Source organism: Scyliorhinus torazame, chromosome 7 (assembly GCF_047496885.1).
Source record: "Scyliorhinus torazame isolate Kashiwa2021f chromosome 7, sScyTor2.1, whole genome shotgun sequence".
Taxonomy (NCBI): Eukaryota; Metazoa; Chordata; class Chondrichthyes; order Carcharhiniformes; family Scyliorhinidae; genus Scyliorhinus; species Scyliorhinus torazame.
The window spans coordinates 111,479,332-111,498,510 of record NC_092713.1 but is presented as its reverse complement, the minus strand read 5'-3'; the positions used below and the strand labels follow the sequence as shown (position 1 = coordinate 111,498,510).

The following is a 19,179-nucleotide window of genomic DNA, read 5'->3' as shown; positions in this document are numbered from 1 at the left end:
CAAAAGCAACATCCCTAAAATGTTGACGTTTGCAGACTTGGTAGTGGTGGAGCCATTGAAGGTCAGGGAAAAATGTCAGGCTTTCCCTTACCTAGCCATTGTAATACGTGAATGTTTTCTACCATTTGTCTGTCAAATTCTGGATGTTCTTTGGGAACAGATCCAGGCTGACATAGGCTGTTTCATTTTGAGAGGACATGAGAAAGGAGCTAAAGGTATTATCTGCAAACAACAATTCCCACTTTATAGTGGAGGGAAGGTAATTCATAATATTTGAGCACAGTCCTTTTTTAAAAGAATGTATTTTATTTCAAACCGTTACAAAACATAAACAATCCGGGGAACATGCTCCCCATCAAACAGTTTTACAGACTTTTCCCCGTTTTCACCCTCCCCTGGCGATAAACGGCTCCTCAAACATGGCCACGAACAGCCCCCCCCCCCCCCCCCCACCTTGTCTCAAAGCCCTCCGCTGAACCCCTCAGTTCATATTTAATCTTTTCAAGAAACAGAAAGTCATATAAGTCTCCGAGCCAGGCCGCCACCAATGGCGGCGTTGCCAACCGCCATTCCATCAAGATCCTTCACCGAGCAACCAGAGAGGTGAAGGCCATGACATCAGCCTTCCTCCTTTCTATCAGCTGCGGCTTTTCCAATATCCCGCATATCGCCACCATAGAGCTCGACCTGGCCTCTTCTCCCCCCCCCCCCCCCCCCATATTCTTTGTTGTGTCGCGAACACTCCCACCCAGTATCTCTCCAGCTTCTCACAGTCCCAAAACATATGTGCATGCTTTGCTGGTCTCCACCCACACATCTCACACTCATCTGCCACTCCCTGGAAGAATCACCTCACTCTCGCCCGAGTCATATGTACCCTATGTACCATCTTAAATTGTATCAGACTCATCCTCGCAAACAAGGAGGTCACGTTTGCCCTACGTAGGGCCTCGCTCCACACTCTCTAATTTATCTCCTCTCTCAGCTTCCCCTCCCACTTCTGCTTATTCTTCACCAGCTGCTCACCCCCCTGTGCTCCCAGCTATCCATATATGTCTCCGATCCTACCCTCCCCTTCCACGTCCGGGAGCAGCAACCCCTCCAGTAGGACATACTTCAGTTTGGGAAAACTCTTTCCGGACCTTCCGCGCAACCGTATATTTCCTTGGCGTCAGTGGCAACACTGTCGTCACCATAGTTACATTATTATTGGGTGGAAAACATGGAGATGTTGAGGCAGTGGTGAGAAAGAGGGGGGGCAGAAGGGTTGGGATGGAGGAAGAATTTTGTAGGGGGTCAAGCTTGAGGGCTATGGTGACTGCAGTGCTGCCACTGACGAGCCAAGGAAATATACGGAACACCCAGTAGTGCAATCCACAGTGAATGTGTGGAACCAGCTGAGGAGGCATTTTAGGATAGAGTAATATCGATGTTAACGCCGTTGTGCGAAAACCACGGATTTGAGCTGGGGCGTGGGGAGCAGACGGTATGTTTTGGAATTGGAGAGAAGCGGGGTTGGTTAGGGTGACGGATCTGTACCTGGAAGAGAGGTTTGCTAGTATAGAGGAACTGAAGGAAAGGGTAGAGCTCCCGAAAGGAAGCGAGTTTAGATATTTACAGGAGCGAGGGCGATGCAATATGGCAGCGTTGAAGAAGAAGCTTGGTCAGGGGCGGAGAAGGGGGCCATCTTGGACGGGCCCAGTACAGAGTAAAATTAGAAGGGGCAGAGCAAAAAGGAGAGGATGGTGGACGGTAAGGCTTATAACGTGGAATGTGCGAGGACTCAATGGACCGGTGAAAAGATCTCGGGTTTCCATCCACCTCAGGAGTTCTTTTTTATAATCTTTGTTGTCACGAGTAGGCTTACATTAACACTGCAATGAAGTTAATGTGAAAAGCCCCAATTCGCATCACCCCGGCGCCTGTTCGGGTACACGGAGGGAGAATTCAAAATATCCAAATTACCTAACAGAACGTCTTTCGGGACTTGTGGGAGGAAACCGGAGCGCCCGGAGGAAACCCATGCAGGCACAGGAGAACGTGCAGACTCAGCAGACAGTGGCCCAAATCGGGAATCGAACCTGGGACCCTGGCGCTGTGAAACAACTAACAACTAAATTGCTAACCACTGCACTACCGTGCTGCCCAAGTTAAAGGTAGAGGTGGTCTTTGAGCAAGAGACGCACCTCTGCGCGAAGGACCAGGTTAGATTGAGAAAGGGATGGGTGTCTCCGGTATTTCACTCGGGGTTTGAGCCAACATGATGAGCAAGAAGACTGGGTTTGTCCGTACGAAGGAAGTGAGGGATCTGGGAGGGATATGTGATGGTGAGCGGGGTATCGAAGTGGATGCCGGTGGTGATGGTGAATGTATATGCACTGAATTGGGATGGTGTAGGGTTTATGAGGGGGTTGCTAGCAACGATCCCGGACTTGGCTACGCACCAGTTGATCATGGGAGGAGACTTTAATTGTGTTCTAGAGCTGAGGATGGACAGGTTGAGCCCAAGGATACGATGGCAAAGGAGCTGGGAGGGTTCATGGAAAGGATGCTGTGGCATTTTAAATACCCATTGGGGAAGAAGTACTCCGTTTTCTCACATGTTTAAAGGGTATACTCCAGAATTGACTTTTTTGTGGTGAGCCGTGAGGTGTTGGTAGGGGTGGAGGGGGCAGAGTATGCCGGGACAGTAACCTCGGACCATGCGTCCCACTGGCTGGAGGTTCGGCTTAGATCGGGATGGGAGCAGAGGCCGGGATGGAGGCTTGATTTGAAGTGCTGGCAGACGGAGGGTTTTGTGATAAGGTGCGATCGGTGGTTAAAGATCCAGAATGGGGAGGTGTCGGCCACCACATTTTGGGAGGCACTGAAGGCGGTGGTCCGAGGGGGGATTATTTCATTCAAGGCACGTGAGGATAGGAAAGGAGGGAGGAGTACGAGCGATTGTTGGGCCAGATGGTTGAGATAAGGGCAGCAAAGTGGTTAGCACTGCTGCCTACGGCACTGAGGACCCGGGTTTGATCCCAGCCTTGGGTCATTGTCCCTGTGGAGATTGCACATTCTCCCCATGTCTGCGTGGGTTTCACCCCCACAACCCGCAGATGTGCGGGTTAGGTGGATTGGCCATGCTAAATTGCCCCTTAACTGGAAGAAAAATAATTGGGTACTCTAAATTTAATTTAAAAAGAGATCGTCAAGATAGACAGCGATTTTCCGAGGGCACCCACCACGGATGGATTGGCGAGATGGAAAAAGATACAGGACAATTGAATAGGCTGACGACACGGAGGGCGGTGGGGAAGCTGCGTAGGGCAAGGGGGATGCAGTATGAATACGGAAAGAAGGCAAGTTGAATGTTGGCACACCAGTTATGGAGGCAGGCCGTGTCCAGGCAAATTTTGAGGATGCAGGGGAGGTGATGTTGGAACCGGAGAAGATAAATGAGAAGTTTAGGGAATACCATAAGGAACTGTACAGGGCGGACCCGGGGGGTGGGGGAAGAAGGGGACATGGGGTGGATTTTGGATGGGCTGGATTTCCCACAGGTGGAGGAAGAGAAGAGGCAGGCGCTTCAGGTGCCTTTTGGGTTGAGGCAGGTATTGGACAGTATAAGGGGTATGAAGTCAGGTAAGGCCCTGGGGCCGGTTGGTTAATCGGCAGAATTTTAGAAGGAGTTTGTGACGGGAGTGGCACCGCATCTGCTGGGGGTGTTTAGTCAGGCACTGGAGATTGGATTGGATTGGATTTGTTTATTGTCACGTGTACCGAGGTACAGTGAAAAGGATTTTTCTGCGAGCAGCTCAACAGATCATTAAGTACATGAGAAGAAAAAGGAATAAAAGAAAATACATAATAGGGCAACACATCATATACAATGTAACTACATAAGCACTGGCATCGGATGAAGCATACAGGGTGTAGTGTTAATGAGGTCAACCCATAAGAGGGTCATTTAGGAGTCTGGTGACAGTGGGGAAGAAGCTGTTTTTGAGTCTGTTCGTGCGTGTTCTCAGACTTCTGTATCTCCTGCCCGATGGAAGAAGTTGGAAGAGTGAGTAAGTTGGGTGGGAGGGGTCTTTGATTATGCTGCCCGCTTTCCCCAGGCAGCAGGAGGTGTAAATGGAGTCAATGGATGGGAGGCAGGTTCATGTGATGGACTGGGCTGTGTTCACGACTCTCTGAAGATTCTTGCGATCCTGGGCCGAGCTGTGATGCAGCCCGATAGGATGCTTTCTATGGTGCATCTGTAAACGTTGATCAGAGTTAATGTGGACTTGCCGAATTTCCTTAGTTTCCTGTGGAAGTATAGGTGCTTTTGTGCTTTCTTGGTGGTAGCGTCGATGTGGGTGGACCAGGACAGATTTTTTGAGATGTGCACCCCTAGGAACTTGGATGTTCCCCTCCAAGTCACTTACCATCCAGACTTGGAAATATATCGGCCGTTCCTTCAACATCCTGGAACTCCCTCCCTAACAGCACTGTGGGTGTACCTACACCACATGAACTGCAGCGGTTCAGTAAAGCAGCTCACCACCACCTCGAGGGCAACTAGGGATGGGCAATAAATTCCATGAACCCTCCCAGCTCCTTTGCCATCGTCTTCTGGGGCTCGCCCTGTCCATCCTCAGCTCGAGAACACAATTAAAGTCTCCTCCCATGATCAACTGGTGCATAGCCAAGTCCGGGATCGTTGCTAGCAACCCCCTCATAAACCCTACACCATCCCAATTCAGTGCATATACATTCACCATCACCACCGGCATCCACTTCAATACCCTGCTCACCATCACATATCTCTCCCGGATCCCCCATTTCCTTCGTACTGACAAACCCTGTCTTCTTGCTCATCATGATGGCTCAAACCCCGAGTGAAATACCTGAGACACCCATCCCTTTCTCAATCTAACCTGGTCCTTCGCGCAGAGGTGCGTCTCTTGCTCAAAGACCACCTCTACCGTTAACTTGGGCAGCACGGTAGCGCAATGGTTAGCAATTTAGTTGTTAGTTGTTTTACAGCGCCAGGGTCCCAGGTTCGATTCCCGGTTTGGGCCACTGTCTGCTGAGTCTGCACGTTCTTCTGTGCCTGCATGGGTTTCCTCCGGGCGCTCCGGTTTCCTCCCACAAGTCCCGAAAGACGTTCTGTTAGGTAATTTAGATATTGCGAATTCTCTCTCCGTGTACCCGAACAGGCGCCGGGGTGATGCGAGTTGGGGCTTTTCACATTAACTTCATTGCAGTGTTAATGTAAGCCTACTCGTGACAACAAAGATTATAAAAAAGAACTTTTGAGATGGATGGAAACCCGAGATCTTTTCACCGGTCCGTTGAGACCTCGCACATTCCACGTTATAAGCCTTACCGTCCACCATCCTCTCCTTTTTGCTCTGTCCCTTCTAATTTTGCCCTGTACTGGGCCCGTCCAAGATGGCCGACTTCTCCGCCCCTGACCAAGCTTCTTCTTCAACGCTGCCACGTTGCATCACCCTCCCTCCTCCCTCGGCCATCTCTCGTGCTCCTCTTCCCCCACCTCGCTTCCACTCACCAGCATTACCTGCCAGTGTGGCCTTCCTGAAGACTCCTACTAACTCCCCCACCCTCTCCTCTTTGTTCTGTGTAGAAGGCTCCCTGTGGATCTCCCCCACGCAAACAAAGACACGTCCCAAACCACAGGTCGCCTCCTCTGAAAAGAAAAAGAAAAAACACCGTCACAGGCTGCAGGAGGTGTGGGCTGGCTGTCCCCTTACGAATGTTTCACCCCTGCTACCCATTGTCAACCCAACAAGAAAAGAAAAACCCTCCACATGGGTGGAATAGAACACTTTCTCCATCCCCCACTATCCGTTTCATCCATACTCACTGTCTCAATAAAGTTCAGTTCTCCCCCAAGTTTGTGCTCTTTAATAAAGTCATTGGCTGCTTCTGGGATCTCAGAGTAGTATTCCCGGTCTTCATAAGTTACCCACAAGAGTTTTGCTGGGTAGAGCACCCCAAACCTGATCTGCCGTCGATACAGCATCGCCTTGGTCCTGTTAAATCCAGCATACCGTTTTGTCAGTTCAACGCCAATGTCCTGGTATATTCGGACCTTGTTCCCCTCCCATTCACAGTTCCGTTTCTTCCTGGCCCACTGCAGGATCTTCTCTTTTTCCACAAACATGTAGAGTCTTATGATCACTGCCCATGTCAGCTCCCCAGCTCTTGCCTTCTGCCTCAGAGACTTGTGTGCTCTATCCACCTCTGGGGCCTTGTCCAGCACCTTCTCTGCCACCAGCCGTGCCAACATCCTCGAGACATACCTCATGGCACTCGTGCCTACCACTCCTTCAGGCAGGCCAATGATACGCAGGTTCTGCCTTTTTTTTCCATCTTCGCTCTCAGCATCAATAACAGTCTCCCACCTCCTCCTCCAATACCACCAGCCAATCGCTATGGTCCGACATCATCCTCTTCCATCTCTCGGATCTGGGACCCCTGTGCCTCCAGACACTTTTCGACCCTTTCCATCGAGCCCTTCAGGGGTGCCACAGCCTTTTCGATAGTCTTCGATTGGTCCTCCTGCATCTCTTTGTTGACGGAACTCTTCCCTGATGAAAACCATCAACTGCTCCTCCTGGGGCTTTGCTATGTCACTGGCCCTTCCCCCTCCGCCATCCTTCCAATAACTGCTGCACCACAGGTCTCTTCGAACTCCTTGGCCAGGTCTTTCACCTTCTGCTGTGTTTGATAACCAGCAGACTTGCCACCCAGGGGGAACTTCTCCAACTTCCAGTTACACTTCTCCGTCGATTTATCTCCCGTTCTCAGGTAAAAAGAGCTCTTTTCTATGCCTTCGAGGAGGAGCTGCCCTGTGTGCGACCACTGACACCATGGCCACCCATGGTGGTCCTTTGAACACAGTCCTGAGGAACTCTTGCATTAATGTCCTTAGGCTTAGATTATAGCTTCCAACAGAGTAAGTATCTTCATTTTGGATATAATCGAGTCCCAGGAGATTTTTCTCTTTGACCCCATCGTCGATAGCTACTTTCATTTCCTCTGGTAGTCAGCTCTTGTACTCATGACATTTTACAAATAAAATTTGGAAAAGTATGCTTTTAAGTATTGTTGCGCTATTGGTCAAATTCAAAACAGAATAGCAATTTTGGTTAATATGAGCAACATGAGATCAATGCAAATTAATTGGAACATAAAGGTAAACTTTATACATAGCTCTTGAGGCGCCTAATACACACCTGTCCAATACACAAATACAAACATCTGGTTGTATCCCAGTTGAGAGGGGAAGCCTAATATACAGGGAGTGAAAGAAAATGGCTTGACCACATCTATTGTTGAAACCATTTTTCACAATAGATGAATTTACTTGAAAGTGCTTTTATTTTATTAACACTCCTCTACCTTTAACTTTGATCAATGAGAATGCTAATGCCTAGTGTTATCTTGAATATTAAGGCTGGTAAACAAAAGCTATATTTCAAATTAAGGGTTCTAATAAACCATCTATTAGAGCAGGGTTTTTCAAAGTGCGGGTCACAGCACGATCAGTCGCTCCATTCCCGCGGTGGTCCCGATCATGAGAGAAGCACCCAACGACCGCTACCAGCTTTTACATTAAAAATGGCGGCCACTGCCACCTTTTAAATGAAAATAAATGAGGCATGGTGGAATCTTCCAGCCAGAAGCAGCAGCAAAGAACAGGTTCCATGCTCTGCACGCACACTTGAAGTCAAGCACCTGCCAGGTATGTGCTTTTGGCAGCAAATCACGGCGTAGAACTCCTTCTATTTTCCAGCCTCTGGCAAGAGGACCGTGAAGATGCATCATTTTCTTAAAAGTAAGAGACGGCCAGAGATTCCAAAGGCAGGCAGTGTACAGATTGGACAGGATCTTACAATAGAACCTGCAGGCGAGAGCGGTTCAGGAATGTACAGGGCAGAGCAGTGCTATCTCTGTACAAAGCTCCTTGGCCTCTGGTTAACAGCCTACAAAAACAAAACTTAACTCGGGAACAAAACAGTATGAAGATGATTTCTTGAGGTATGGTTTTGTCAGTTGCACCAATGCAATTAAGGATGCGAAGCCCACGTGTGTTGTATGCAGGGAAAATGAGAGGGCAACTTTCAGATTTTGGAAGAGAAGTGGTGGGTGAAAAATTCCTTTGAGGTTGAGACCCCAGAGTCACTTATTAAGTTTGAGCTGATTCCAAATAAAAAGACTACGCTGCAGTAGCTGACCTGTGATACTACATTATAAACATGGCAAAAGCCCATAAGGCTTTCGGTATTCTGGAGTAGCATCTTCCAGGAGTATCCAGTGCTGATTCCGCATTTTCAACAATACCACCTACATGTGCGAGGATGGATTTTCCGTTTTATAAAGATGAAGACAGCACAAAGAAACTGGCTGAAGTCTGAACCTGATATGCGCATTGCCCTCTCCTCCTTTGAACATGATTCAAGCGAGATTCAGAACCATGGAGGCTCCCCTTTCGCATTAAAGGTTAAGCGAATGTGGCGTGAGTCACAAAGATCGGCCATCGTGGGTCGCGAAGGTTGGCCGGTTGGCAAAAGTGGGTTCCAGGGGGAAAAAAAGTTTGGAAAACACGATACCAGACAGCCTCACAGATTATGTGCTCCCGAATCAAGGTGCGGTTTGAGGGCAAACCATGGGACAGCTGATATGTTGTTTGCAGCAAGACCACCAACCAGAAAAGTGCAGAGAGCAACATCGGGATCTATTCTTGCTGTAGAATCCATATAGTAGAATTTAATTGAGTTTCTACAGTGTAGAAGGAGGCCATTCAGCCCATCAAGTAACACCCCCGCCCGCGCGCCATACACGCAAGCCCATAAATACACCCGGACACTAAGGGACAATTTAGCATGGCCAATCTAGCTAACCTGAACTGGGAGAGGAAACCTGAGCACCCGGAGGAAACCAACGTAGACATGGGGAGGAAGTGTCACCCACGGTCGGAATTGAACCAGGGTCCCTGACGCTTTGAGACAGCAGTACTAACCACTGTGTTACCGTGTTGCCCCACATAGACCTAACTAATAGACCTGTACACAGACCTAACTAAAGCTTTAAAAAGTATTCATCAACCTGGTCCATTTGCTCTCCAAGCTAGGATGGCTGAATAAGTTCGTCAAAATCCTGCACTTGCTGCACAATGGCATGGTTGGATGAGTTTGTGCCTGTGATGCGATGTCCGCTGCCTTTGTGGTGACCAGCAGTACAAAGCAAAGATGCATCATAGCTCCCCAACTCTTCAATTTCTTCTTTGCTGTCATGTTTAAGCCATCAGAGACGTGACTGCAGGTACTGGGTTCTGTTCAGGAATGTTCCGTACTCTCTAGACGCCGTGCCTCCACCAAAGTAAAAGCAGAGAGTTTCTGTACGTAGATTACCGTGCCCTAGCTGTCCACAGCAAGGAAGACATGCAGACCATGACAAACAAATTGAGTGCTGCCAAATATTTTGCACTCCAAATTGGTGTCTCCAAAGCCAAAGTTGGGTTCAAGCAGCACCAGATGTAATCGTTGTTGACACCAGTCTCACAGTTTTTGAAGTATTCTCATATTTTATCAGTGTGCTTTCAAAGGATGCCGCTATTGATTAACACATCATTGCACCCTCCCAAAAGCTTTCTCGGCCCATTGCACACTCCTGTCTGGAAGCAGTGTATCTTTAAGCTGTTGTCTAAATTCAACTCGGCCATTGTCCTTCCCACACTGCTGTTTGGCACAGATTCCTTGGTCTGCTATAGGCAATGCTCTGGAACCCTTCAACCAAAGACACCTAAGGTCCATCATGAGAATTTGATGACAGGACAAAATCACAAGCAATGAGGTTTTTCATCACTGTGTTCAACTGCATGGAGATCACCCTCCAGAAAATTCAATTTAGATGGACAGGCCATGTCTCCTGAATGAATGACTCCAGGATCTCCAAGCAGATCTTCTGTAGGGAACAACATCAACATTGCAGTTAACCAACACATGTGGAGGCACTGCTGGGTCACTGAAATTAAGTCCAACATGCTTTAAGAACCATCTGTGTCAACTTGTGCTATTCCTCAGCATATTGGATGCTAAAACTGCAGAGGTTTCCCCCAAGCAGCAACACCGACAGAATGAACTTCCAGTTCTGTGGGAATCCACAGCAATCTCACATCGGATTCTTGAGACATTAGAGGACTCTGAAATGATGATGAAGTTTCTTACAGCTTGTTATACTCTAATAACATGGAATCTATCGCCATGAAATCAAATTCAACTATGTCTGAATTCAGTCTCTGTTTAATGCAATGCCTATATTGGGCAACTCCTCCAGCCAATTCATGGAAGGCTGTGTTCCTTTGACACAGTCTTCACTTGAAACCAATTTCTCAATATGCATTAAAAAAGGTTTTGGTTTTGAATTTGCTGATAACACAAAACTAAGCTGGAATGTAAGGGAGGATTCAAGGAGGCCTTATTGAGGGGATTTGGATAGACAAAGTGAAAGAGCAAAAACATGGCAGCTAGAATATAGGGTGAATAAGTGTGAAGTTAACCACTTTGGTAGAAAAAACAGTAAGGCAGAGTATTACTTAAATGGTGAGATATGTGGAAGTGTTGATATCCAAAGGCACCTAGGTGTCCTTGTTAATAATTCATTAAAAGCTGGCAGGCAGGTGCGGCAAGCAATTAGGAAGGTAAATGTTAGGGTGGTGAATGACTTGGAGAAGAACCTCCAGGTGGTGGAGTTCCCAGGTATCCGCTGATTTTGTCCTTTTTAGATGTAGTGGTTGTAAGTTTGGGAGGTGTTGTCTAAGGACCTTGAGTTTCTGCAGTGCAGCTTTTAGATTGTATACATGGCTGCCACTGTTCATCGGTGGTGGATGGTTTGAATGTTTGTGGAAGGGGTAGCAATCAAGCGGACTGCTTTGTCCGAGATGGTGTTGAGCTTCATGAGTGTTGTTGGAGCTGCACTCATCCAGGCAAGTGGAGAGTATTCCATTACATTCCTAACTTGTGCCTTGCAAATGGTGGATAGGTTTTGAGGGGGTCAGGAGGCGAGTTACTCATTGTAGAATTCCTTGCCTTTGACCTGCTTTGGTAGCCACAGTATTAATATGGCTAGTCCAGTTGAGTTTCTGATCAATGGTAACCCCCAGGACATTGATTGTGGGGGATTAAGCAATGGTAATGCCATTGAATGTAATGGGTGATGGTTAGACCCTGTCCTGTAGATGATGGTTATTGCGTGGCGCAAATGTAACTTGCCACTTGTCAGACCAAGCCTGGATATTGTCCAGGTCGTGCTGCAGTTGGACATGTATTGCTTCATCTGAGGAGTTGCGAATTGTGCTGAACATTGTGCGGTCATCTGTGAACAACCCCACTTCTGACTTAGGATAGAAGGGAGGTCATTGAAGCAGCTGAAGATGGTTGGGCCTAGGACACTCCCTGCAGCGATGTCCTTGAGCTGAAATGATTGACCTCCAACCACCACAACCATGTTCCTTTGTGCCAGGCCCTTTGTGCCAGGCATGACTCCAACCAGTGGAGAGTTTTCCATGATTTCCGTTGACTCCTGTTTTGCTGGGGCTCCTTGATGCCATACTCCGTCAAATACAAGCGGGGAACATAAAAACTGACTGTAAAAGTTTCTATAGGTATGTAAAGAGAAAAGATTGATAAAAATAAATCTAGGCCCCTTATAGTCAGAAATGGGGGAATTCATAAGTGGGAACAAAGAAATAGCTGAGGAACTAAATTCGTACTTTGCTTCTGTCTTCACAAAGAAAGACATGAATAATGTATCGGAAGCTATGAGAAACACAAGTTTTCGTGAGGAGCTAATGAAATTAGTGTTAATAAAGAAATGGTTTTCGGGAAATTAATGGGATTGAAGGCGGACAAATCTCCAGGACCTGATAGTCTTCATCCCAGAGTACGTAAGGAAATGACCCTAGAAATAGCAGATACATTGGTGGTCATTTTTCAAAATTCTTTGGACTCTGGAATGGTTCCTACAGATTGGAGGGTAGCGAATGTAACCCTGCTATTCCACAAGGGAGCTAGACCAGTGAGCCTAAAGTCAGTGGTAGGGAAGTTGCTGGAGTCCATTATCAAGGATTTCATAGCACAGCATTTGGAAAGCAGTGATGTAATCAGACAAAGTCAACATGAATTTATGAAAGGGAAATCATGTTCACAAATCTATTGCAATTATTTGAAGATGTAACTAGTAGAGTTGACCAGGGAAAACCAGTGGATGTGGCTTATTTAGACTTTCAGAAGGCTTTCGAAGATCTCACATAGCATATTAATATGTAAATTTAAAGCACATTGGATTACGGGAAGTGTCTTGAGATAGATAGAAAGCTGGTTCGCAGACAGGAAGCAAAATGTTGGAATAAATGGGTCTTTTTCTGATTGGCAGGCAGTGACTATGGGGTAATCGCAGGAATCTGTGCTAGGACCTCAACTATCTTCGCTACCACAAAGTCGTTGAGGCCAAAATGTTGTGTAATTTCAAGAAGGAATTAGAGTTAGCTCTTGGGGCTAAAGGGATAGGGGGGTGGGGAAGGCGGGATCAGGGTATTAAACTTGATGATCAGCCATGATCATAATCTTTATTAGTGTCACAAGTAGGCTTAAATTAACACTGCAATGAAGTTACTGTGAAAATCCCCTCTTCGCCACACTCCGGCGCCTGTTCGGGTACACTGAGGGAGAATTCAGAATGTCCAATTTACCCAACAGGCATGTCTTTCGGAACTTGTGGGAGTACCCGGAGGAAACCCATGCAGACACTGGGAGAATGTGCAGACTCTGCACAGACAGTGACCCAAGCCGGAAATCGAACTAGTGTCCCTGATGCTGTGAAGCAACAGTGGTCACCACTGTGCTACCGGAGCAGGCTCAAAGGTCTGAATGGCCTCCTCCTGCTTCTATTTTATATATTTCTAAGTGCTGCTTGATATCATTGTTGATGACTCCTTCCATCACTTTGCTGATGATGGAGAGTAGACTTAAAGGGAGGTTATTTGGTAAATGATCAAAATCATGTTTTGTTTGAATGGCAGAGCAGGCTTGATGGGCCTATTCTCCATTTCATATTTCCTATGATCCTATGAATATATCCAAATTTGTTGGTGGTATAGAGCTGGGAATACTGATGATCTGGGATTCCTTATGAACTGTTTAAACCATTAGGATATTGAGTGTATTGAATTATTTTTATCCTTCAAGCTTCAATGTAATAATATTATATGTAGTATATTGTGTCCAAAGTAATTAGTGTTCAACTAATTATGCAATGACAATGTTAATGTTTTGATAACCGTATTTGAAGTTTTGTTTTTATTCGGACAATATATTGAAGGTATCCTCAGTTACTCACCAGCAGTTAAGCCTGAGTTAGGTTGCATGGTTGAGATAGTCAGCAGTAAATGATTCAGTGCAACCGAACAATGATGTCAGTGGTGAAAAATTACAGCATAATCTGCACATTATGATATCTAACTTACAAAAAATAATTCCCTGAAAATTGAGGAGTTAGAAATATGTCTGATTAAATTTATCGATCCAATTTTTGTTTGAAGAAAGTAGATATCAATTTAACAAGGGCAAATCATTCTATGTAAACGGGCAAAATAATTTTTAGTTTAGCAATTGTGGATTTTTAATTTTTTCTGATGGAATCCCTTGATGTATTCCATGTATGGTGATCCAGCACAATATCCATCCTCACCAATGAAGATAGCAGATCTCTCCAGCGTGCCAGTCTTGGAAATGTTAGTACCACTTGTGATGCCATAGAAGGACATGGTCTTCAGTTAACAGATCTGATCATCATTTTCATGATGCATTTGAAGAAAAATTAAATTATTTTTAATCCATTTTAGCTATTATTATTTTAAAAGGCACAAAAAGTACGTTCTCCAGTTTTCACACTACCTTTTCTTTTTAGAATGAAAAGTTACTTGCATCAATTTTACTTGTAATTCCCATCATTGCTGTTTCCCGGGAAGTGCATATTTACAACATTCATATCGTTCTGACATTATCTGCTTTGGTTTTGAACCACATCTATCTGTTCCAGATTGTCATTTTCCTGATGGATCATTCTAAGATCATGAGACCTGTTGCCATGCACGATTCTCTTGCTGTTCAATAATACCATGTATAAGTATTTTGATCACTTTTTCAAGTGGACCAAAATTTGTTGAAACAATTATTTGATTGTGAATTCTGATTCGATAATACTGCACATGGTGTGTCACATATAATGAATGGATAGTCTAATTTACTGAGCTCACAAATTTAATTTTTGAATTGATTTCCTTTCAAATTAAGGGGCAATTTAGCAGGGCCAATCCACCTACCCAGCACATCTTTAGGTTGTCGGGGTGAGACCCACACAGACACAGGGAGAATGTGCAAAATCCACACTGACAGTGACCCGGAGCTGGAATTGATCTTGGTGCTGTGAGGCAGCAGTGCTAACCACTGCGCCACCGTGCCATTTTTTTAAACTGTAAATGCAATTTTAAAAGTAGTTGTGAAACATTATGATCTTTTCATACAGAAAGGAAATTGAATAATAAATTGCAAATCCATATAATATTTTCAGTTTGAACAAGTAATATGCGTATCACGTCCTAATTAAAACAACAGATTATAATCTGAGGTAAATACTTTGAATAGTACTCTTCACACTAAGAATTCCTACATCAGCAATCTGCTTGGAGGCCTGGTAAATATTGCTTGGTGAACATGTTGGCTGTGCACTATTTGCACTTTTGACTCTGGAAAGCCATACATATTAAGAATGCAGAATCAGAACGTTTAGTGCTCTGTGATTTACTGAGCGAGGTTTATTTTGACTTTGCAAAATTGCCTGAAACTAAGGGTTTCATGGGTTTATTTTATAAGCTCCAATGTCGTATTTAACTGATTGCCTATAGTTCACCCATTTCATTTTCAAATAAATTAAAATAGCAGGTATTCCTTATTTTAATAATTGAAGTTCTACAAAAGGACAAAAGCTTATTGTCTTCTTATGAATTTTAGCCTGATCTCTTATTCCAACACTGAAAGGTTATTTTTCCTCTAATTGTTCCTCTAAAGATGGAGATAGTAGAAGAGTTGCAAACAGCTCGCCATGAAAAGGTCTTCGAGGTGGAACTAGGACAGAGTTATGGAGAGCTGACAAGCATGGACATAGATCCACCACAGGAAATAAAAATATTATTCTCATGTAAGTTATGTTTTTGATGGGGAGTTTTATTTCTTTTGCCTTCTCTGGTTTTATCTGGAATAGTATTTATGTAAACGATGCTCTTTTTTTTGGAAATAGCCTTTTTTTCAACTGGTTTTTTCCCGTTCAATGAACTAAAAGAAAAACTCCAGCCACATTGCAATTGACTGAACATTCTTTAGTACCATTAAACATTTTGACCAATTTGGGCTGCATTACTCTCAAATCAACAATTACATTTATTGTGATTCATGGATACAAATATGTATTTGGCCCAGTTGATAAAAATGAAGAATTCGCTGAGTGAAAGGTTTGCAAGAAATCATCTCAACTAGATCTATAGAATTTTTATTGGGCATCCATGGTCCAGTCCCTGGTGTTTACTTGTACCTACATTGTTGAGACTTGCATTGATTGAAAATTAAAGTGTTTTTTTTTTTGGGGGGTAATTGCAAACATTTAGATGGACATGCTGAGAATTATGTGAACCATATAGTATTACATCTGGTCAGGGTCCATCTTGAGCGGAAGTTCATCCAACTTTGGCTGATTGCAGGGTAGAAATAGTAGAGATTTCCAGAGATTAATTGTTTGCCTTCTCAGCTCTTGTCTCAGGGTGTACAGTTCTGGGGGATATAAAGAAAAGAAAAATTGGGACTAAAACAAAAATGCTTTATATGCTTTGTTTTGAATCCATTGATGGAATTTGAATATCACTGACAAGGCCAGCATTATTGCTCATCCCTTTACAACTGATTGGCTTTATGGACTATTTCAGCAGGCCGCTCAGAATCATTCACATTGCTGTGAGTCTTGAGTCATATATGGGCCAGACTGGACAAGAATGACAGATTTCCTTTCCTCAATGATACCCATGAACCACGTCAGATTTTACGGCAATCAATAGCTTCATTATTAATACTAGCAGGGGCGACATGGTGGCACAATGCTTAGCACAGCTGCCTTACAGTGCCAGGACCCGGGTTCGATTATGAACTTGGGTGCGTGTCTGTATAAAGTTTTCATGTTCTCCCCATGTTTGTGGGGGTTTCCTCCGTCCGGGTGCTCCGGTTTTCTCTCTGTCCAAAGGTGTGCAAGTTAGGTGGGGTTATGGGGGTGGGGTGGAGTTGGGAGTGGGCCTAGTTGGGGTTCTCTTTTAGAGGGTCTGTGCAGTCTTGTGGAAATCATAATAAAGACAAATTCCTCGAGGTTCGATTTAAGGAAATCTATTTACACAAATATATTTGCGGAGAGAGAGTGTTCCAGCTGCAAAAGCCAATGCAACGCACTCTGACATTCGATTGAAGAATGCATACTTTTATAGTCTGAAATAACAGCTTGAAGTAAACAGGCATGTTTATATTAAATAGACGTTGGAAAGTACATAAGATGAAATCTGTAGTATGTATGTTCTTGCCCTTGGCTAAAAACAACTCGAGTACACATTTTGTATTCTTTCGGAGGACAATGTGTTTTCATAATAAGGCTGAGACCAGAATATTAAGCAGTATTTTGTTTATGTTACCTGACCTACTTATTTTAGTCCAAAAGCTGTATTGAACTATAGTCAAGCATTTCCCAGCATGCTTCTAAGTTGGATTATGTTAATTTCTCTTCCACAAGTCTTGATGGGCCAAATGGCCTCCTGTACTGTAGGGATTCTATTTTTTTTAAAAAACAATGTGTGATGGGATTTGAACTAGCTCTAGATCATTAGCCTTGGCCTCTGGATTGCTAGTCCAGTGACATAAGCACTAAACCATTGACCCTATTTATCATGACAGCTCACTTTAGACTTAAACACAACACTAAGTTTTATTTTGTTCCAAATTTTGATTGTTTAGCTGAAGCCACGTCCCAGACTGACATTCTCCTTGTGCTGGATACCAACATCTTTATCAGTCACCTTAATTTTATCATGAATGTAAAGGACCATGGAGTTTTAGGTATGTGAATATATGTTCATTGTGAAAGCGAACAAAAACAAAAGTTATTGATTATTGTTATCATTCTGATCAAGGGAAATGGAATTTTTTTTTTGTTAAAAATGGTTTAGTCAGGTAAAATATTAAGATGTGCTTTCGATATGTTATACTTTGTTTAAAACGTGTAAGTCATGTTTCCCCTAGAGATGATAGATGTGGAGTCAAATTCAGGAATGTTTAAGTGTTTTCATGCTAAGCTTCCAACAAAAGTAGATAATACCACTGCTACTGTTATAATGTAGCTTTTGGAATCATATGGATAGATAATTTAATGTTCAGTCCCAACGTTACACTTTTATAACAACATAGTACATTGAAATTCAGTGTTTTGTTGGAAAAGATTTGTAACTATATTAGCCGTGCTGTGATCAACCTACCTTTTTGGTCATTTCAAATAGTGATGATACTTCTACAGCAGACTCTTGAATTTTAGATTTTGGTTTGTTTGGCTAGTAAGAGTCTGGCATTATCTGTATCAAACCCTTTATGGGTTCAAAACCCACCTGAAAGCTTTAATCTGCCCCTCGAGATTTGTTCAGTTTTTAAAAAGTATATTTTATTCCAAACATCCTCCATCAAAAGCCATTTACATAGCACCAACAATACATAGTGCGTACAGTTTGTTCAATTTCCCCTTCCCGCAACAAACAAATCCCCAACAAGGACAGAAACAGCCTCCACCATATGACAAAACCCTCCTCCAATCCCCTGAGGGCAACCTTAATTGTCTCCAACATGAGGAACTCCTTATAAGTCCCCCAACTATGCCACCACCCCTGGTGGTGCAGCCAACGAGATTTGAGCAGTTATTATAGTATTGGAAGAGCTGCTTATTCCAATAGTATGCTGATAAATCCACCTGTTCCCACAGGTAGCATGATAAAGGAATTTTTAATCTACTGATCGTTTACTGTTTTTAAAAAAAAAAAGATAATTTATTGAAGGTATATTCGGAAAATACAAAAACTGGAACAGTCCATAACATAAAACAGTATTGAACATTGCATAACGTATTAACAATACATATCACACGACAGCAATATAACACAGCAGGAACCCCCCATATATATATATATAAAGTATATCAGCCAGACCCCCAAAGAATTGTATAAAAACAAAATAGAATATCAGCTTACTCCTCAACAGCCAATAGTTACTGTACCCCCCTCCCCATCTCTCTCCGTCCCCCCCCCCCCCCCAAAGACGTTCTAATGCTTCTTGAAAAAGTCAATGAACAGCTTTCACCTCATGAAGAACCCCTCATCCATACCTTTAATCACAAACTTAATTCTCTCCAAATGAAGAAACTCAGCAAGATCCCGCACCCATGACCCGATATTTGGATCCAAGTTCAGCAAAATTCTCCTTCGGGCTAATAGGGAGGCGAAAGCCATGACATCGGCCTTCTTCCCCACCAAGACACTTGGTTCCTCAGACACTTGAAAAATAGCTACCCATGGAGAAGGCGACCACCATTACCACCACCTGAGACAATACATCCGTGACTCCCTCCCAGAACCCTAACAATTTTAGACAAGACCATGGCATGTGGCCATGATTCGCAGGAGATCCGGCACACCGTGCACACTGATCAGCCACTCCTGGGAAGAATCGGCTCAGCCTTGCCAGTGTCATCTGTGCTCTATGCACAACTTTAAGCTGAATAAGACTAGTCCAGCACACAACAAGGATGCATTAACCCTACGCAGTGCTTCCTCCCAAATCCAACCCCGCACCTTGCGTCCCAATTCCTCATTGCCGCCACCGAAACTTTCTTTTTCCTGGCCAACTCAGCATATACATTGGAGATCTTGCCCTCCCCGATATCATCTCCCGAGAGGAGCCTGTCCTACAGACCCAAGGGTGGCAACATTGGGAATGAACCCACCTCTTTACTCAAAAAGACCCTGATCTGAAGGTATCTTGCTGGGCAATTGGT

At 44.3% G+C, this 19,179-nt stretch overlaps 1 protein-coding gene across 6 annotated transcripts in view; it reads left to right on the top strand.

Annotated features, from left to right (window-relative positions):
• Window positions 1-19,179, top strand: part of swt1 (SWT1 RNA endoribonuclease homolog) — a 276,175-nt gene that overhangs the window by 88,937 nt on the left and 168,059 nt on the right. For all 6 annotated transcript variants that reach the window (XR_011948209.1, XM_072511255.1, XM_072511258.1 and 3 more), the window contains 2 exons: window positions 15,126-15,255; window positions 17,100-17,201. Coding sequence is in view for 5 of the 6 variants with exons in the window: in XM_072511255.1 (XP_072367356.1) it covers window positions 15,126-15,255; window positions 17,100-17,201 (232 nt within the window). In the remaining variant the exon portion in view is untranslated. The remainder of the gene's footprint in view (window positions 1-15,125; window positions 15,256-17,099; window positions 17,202-19,179) is intronic.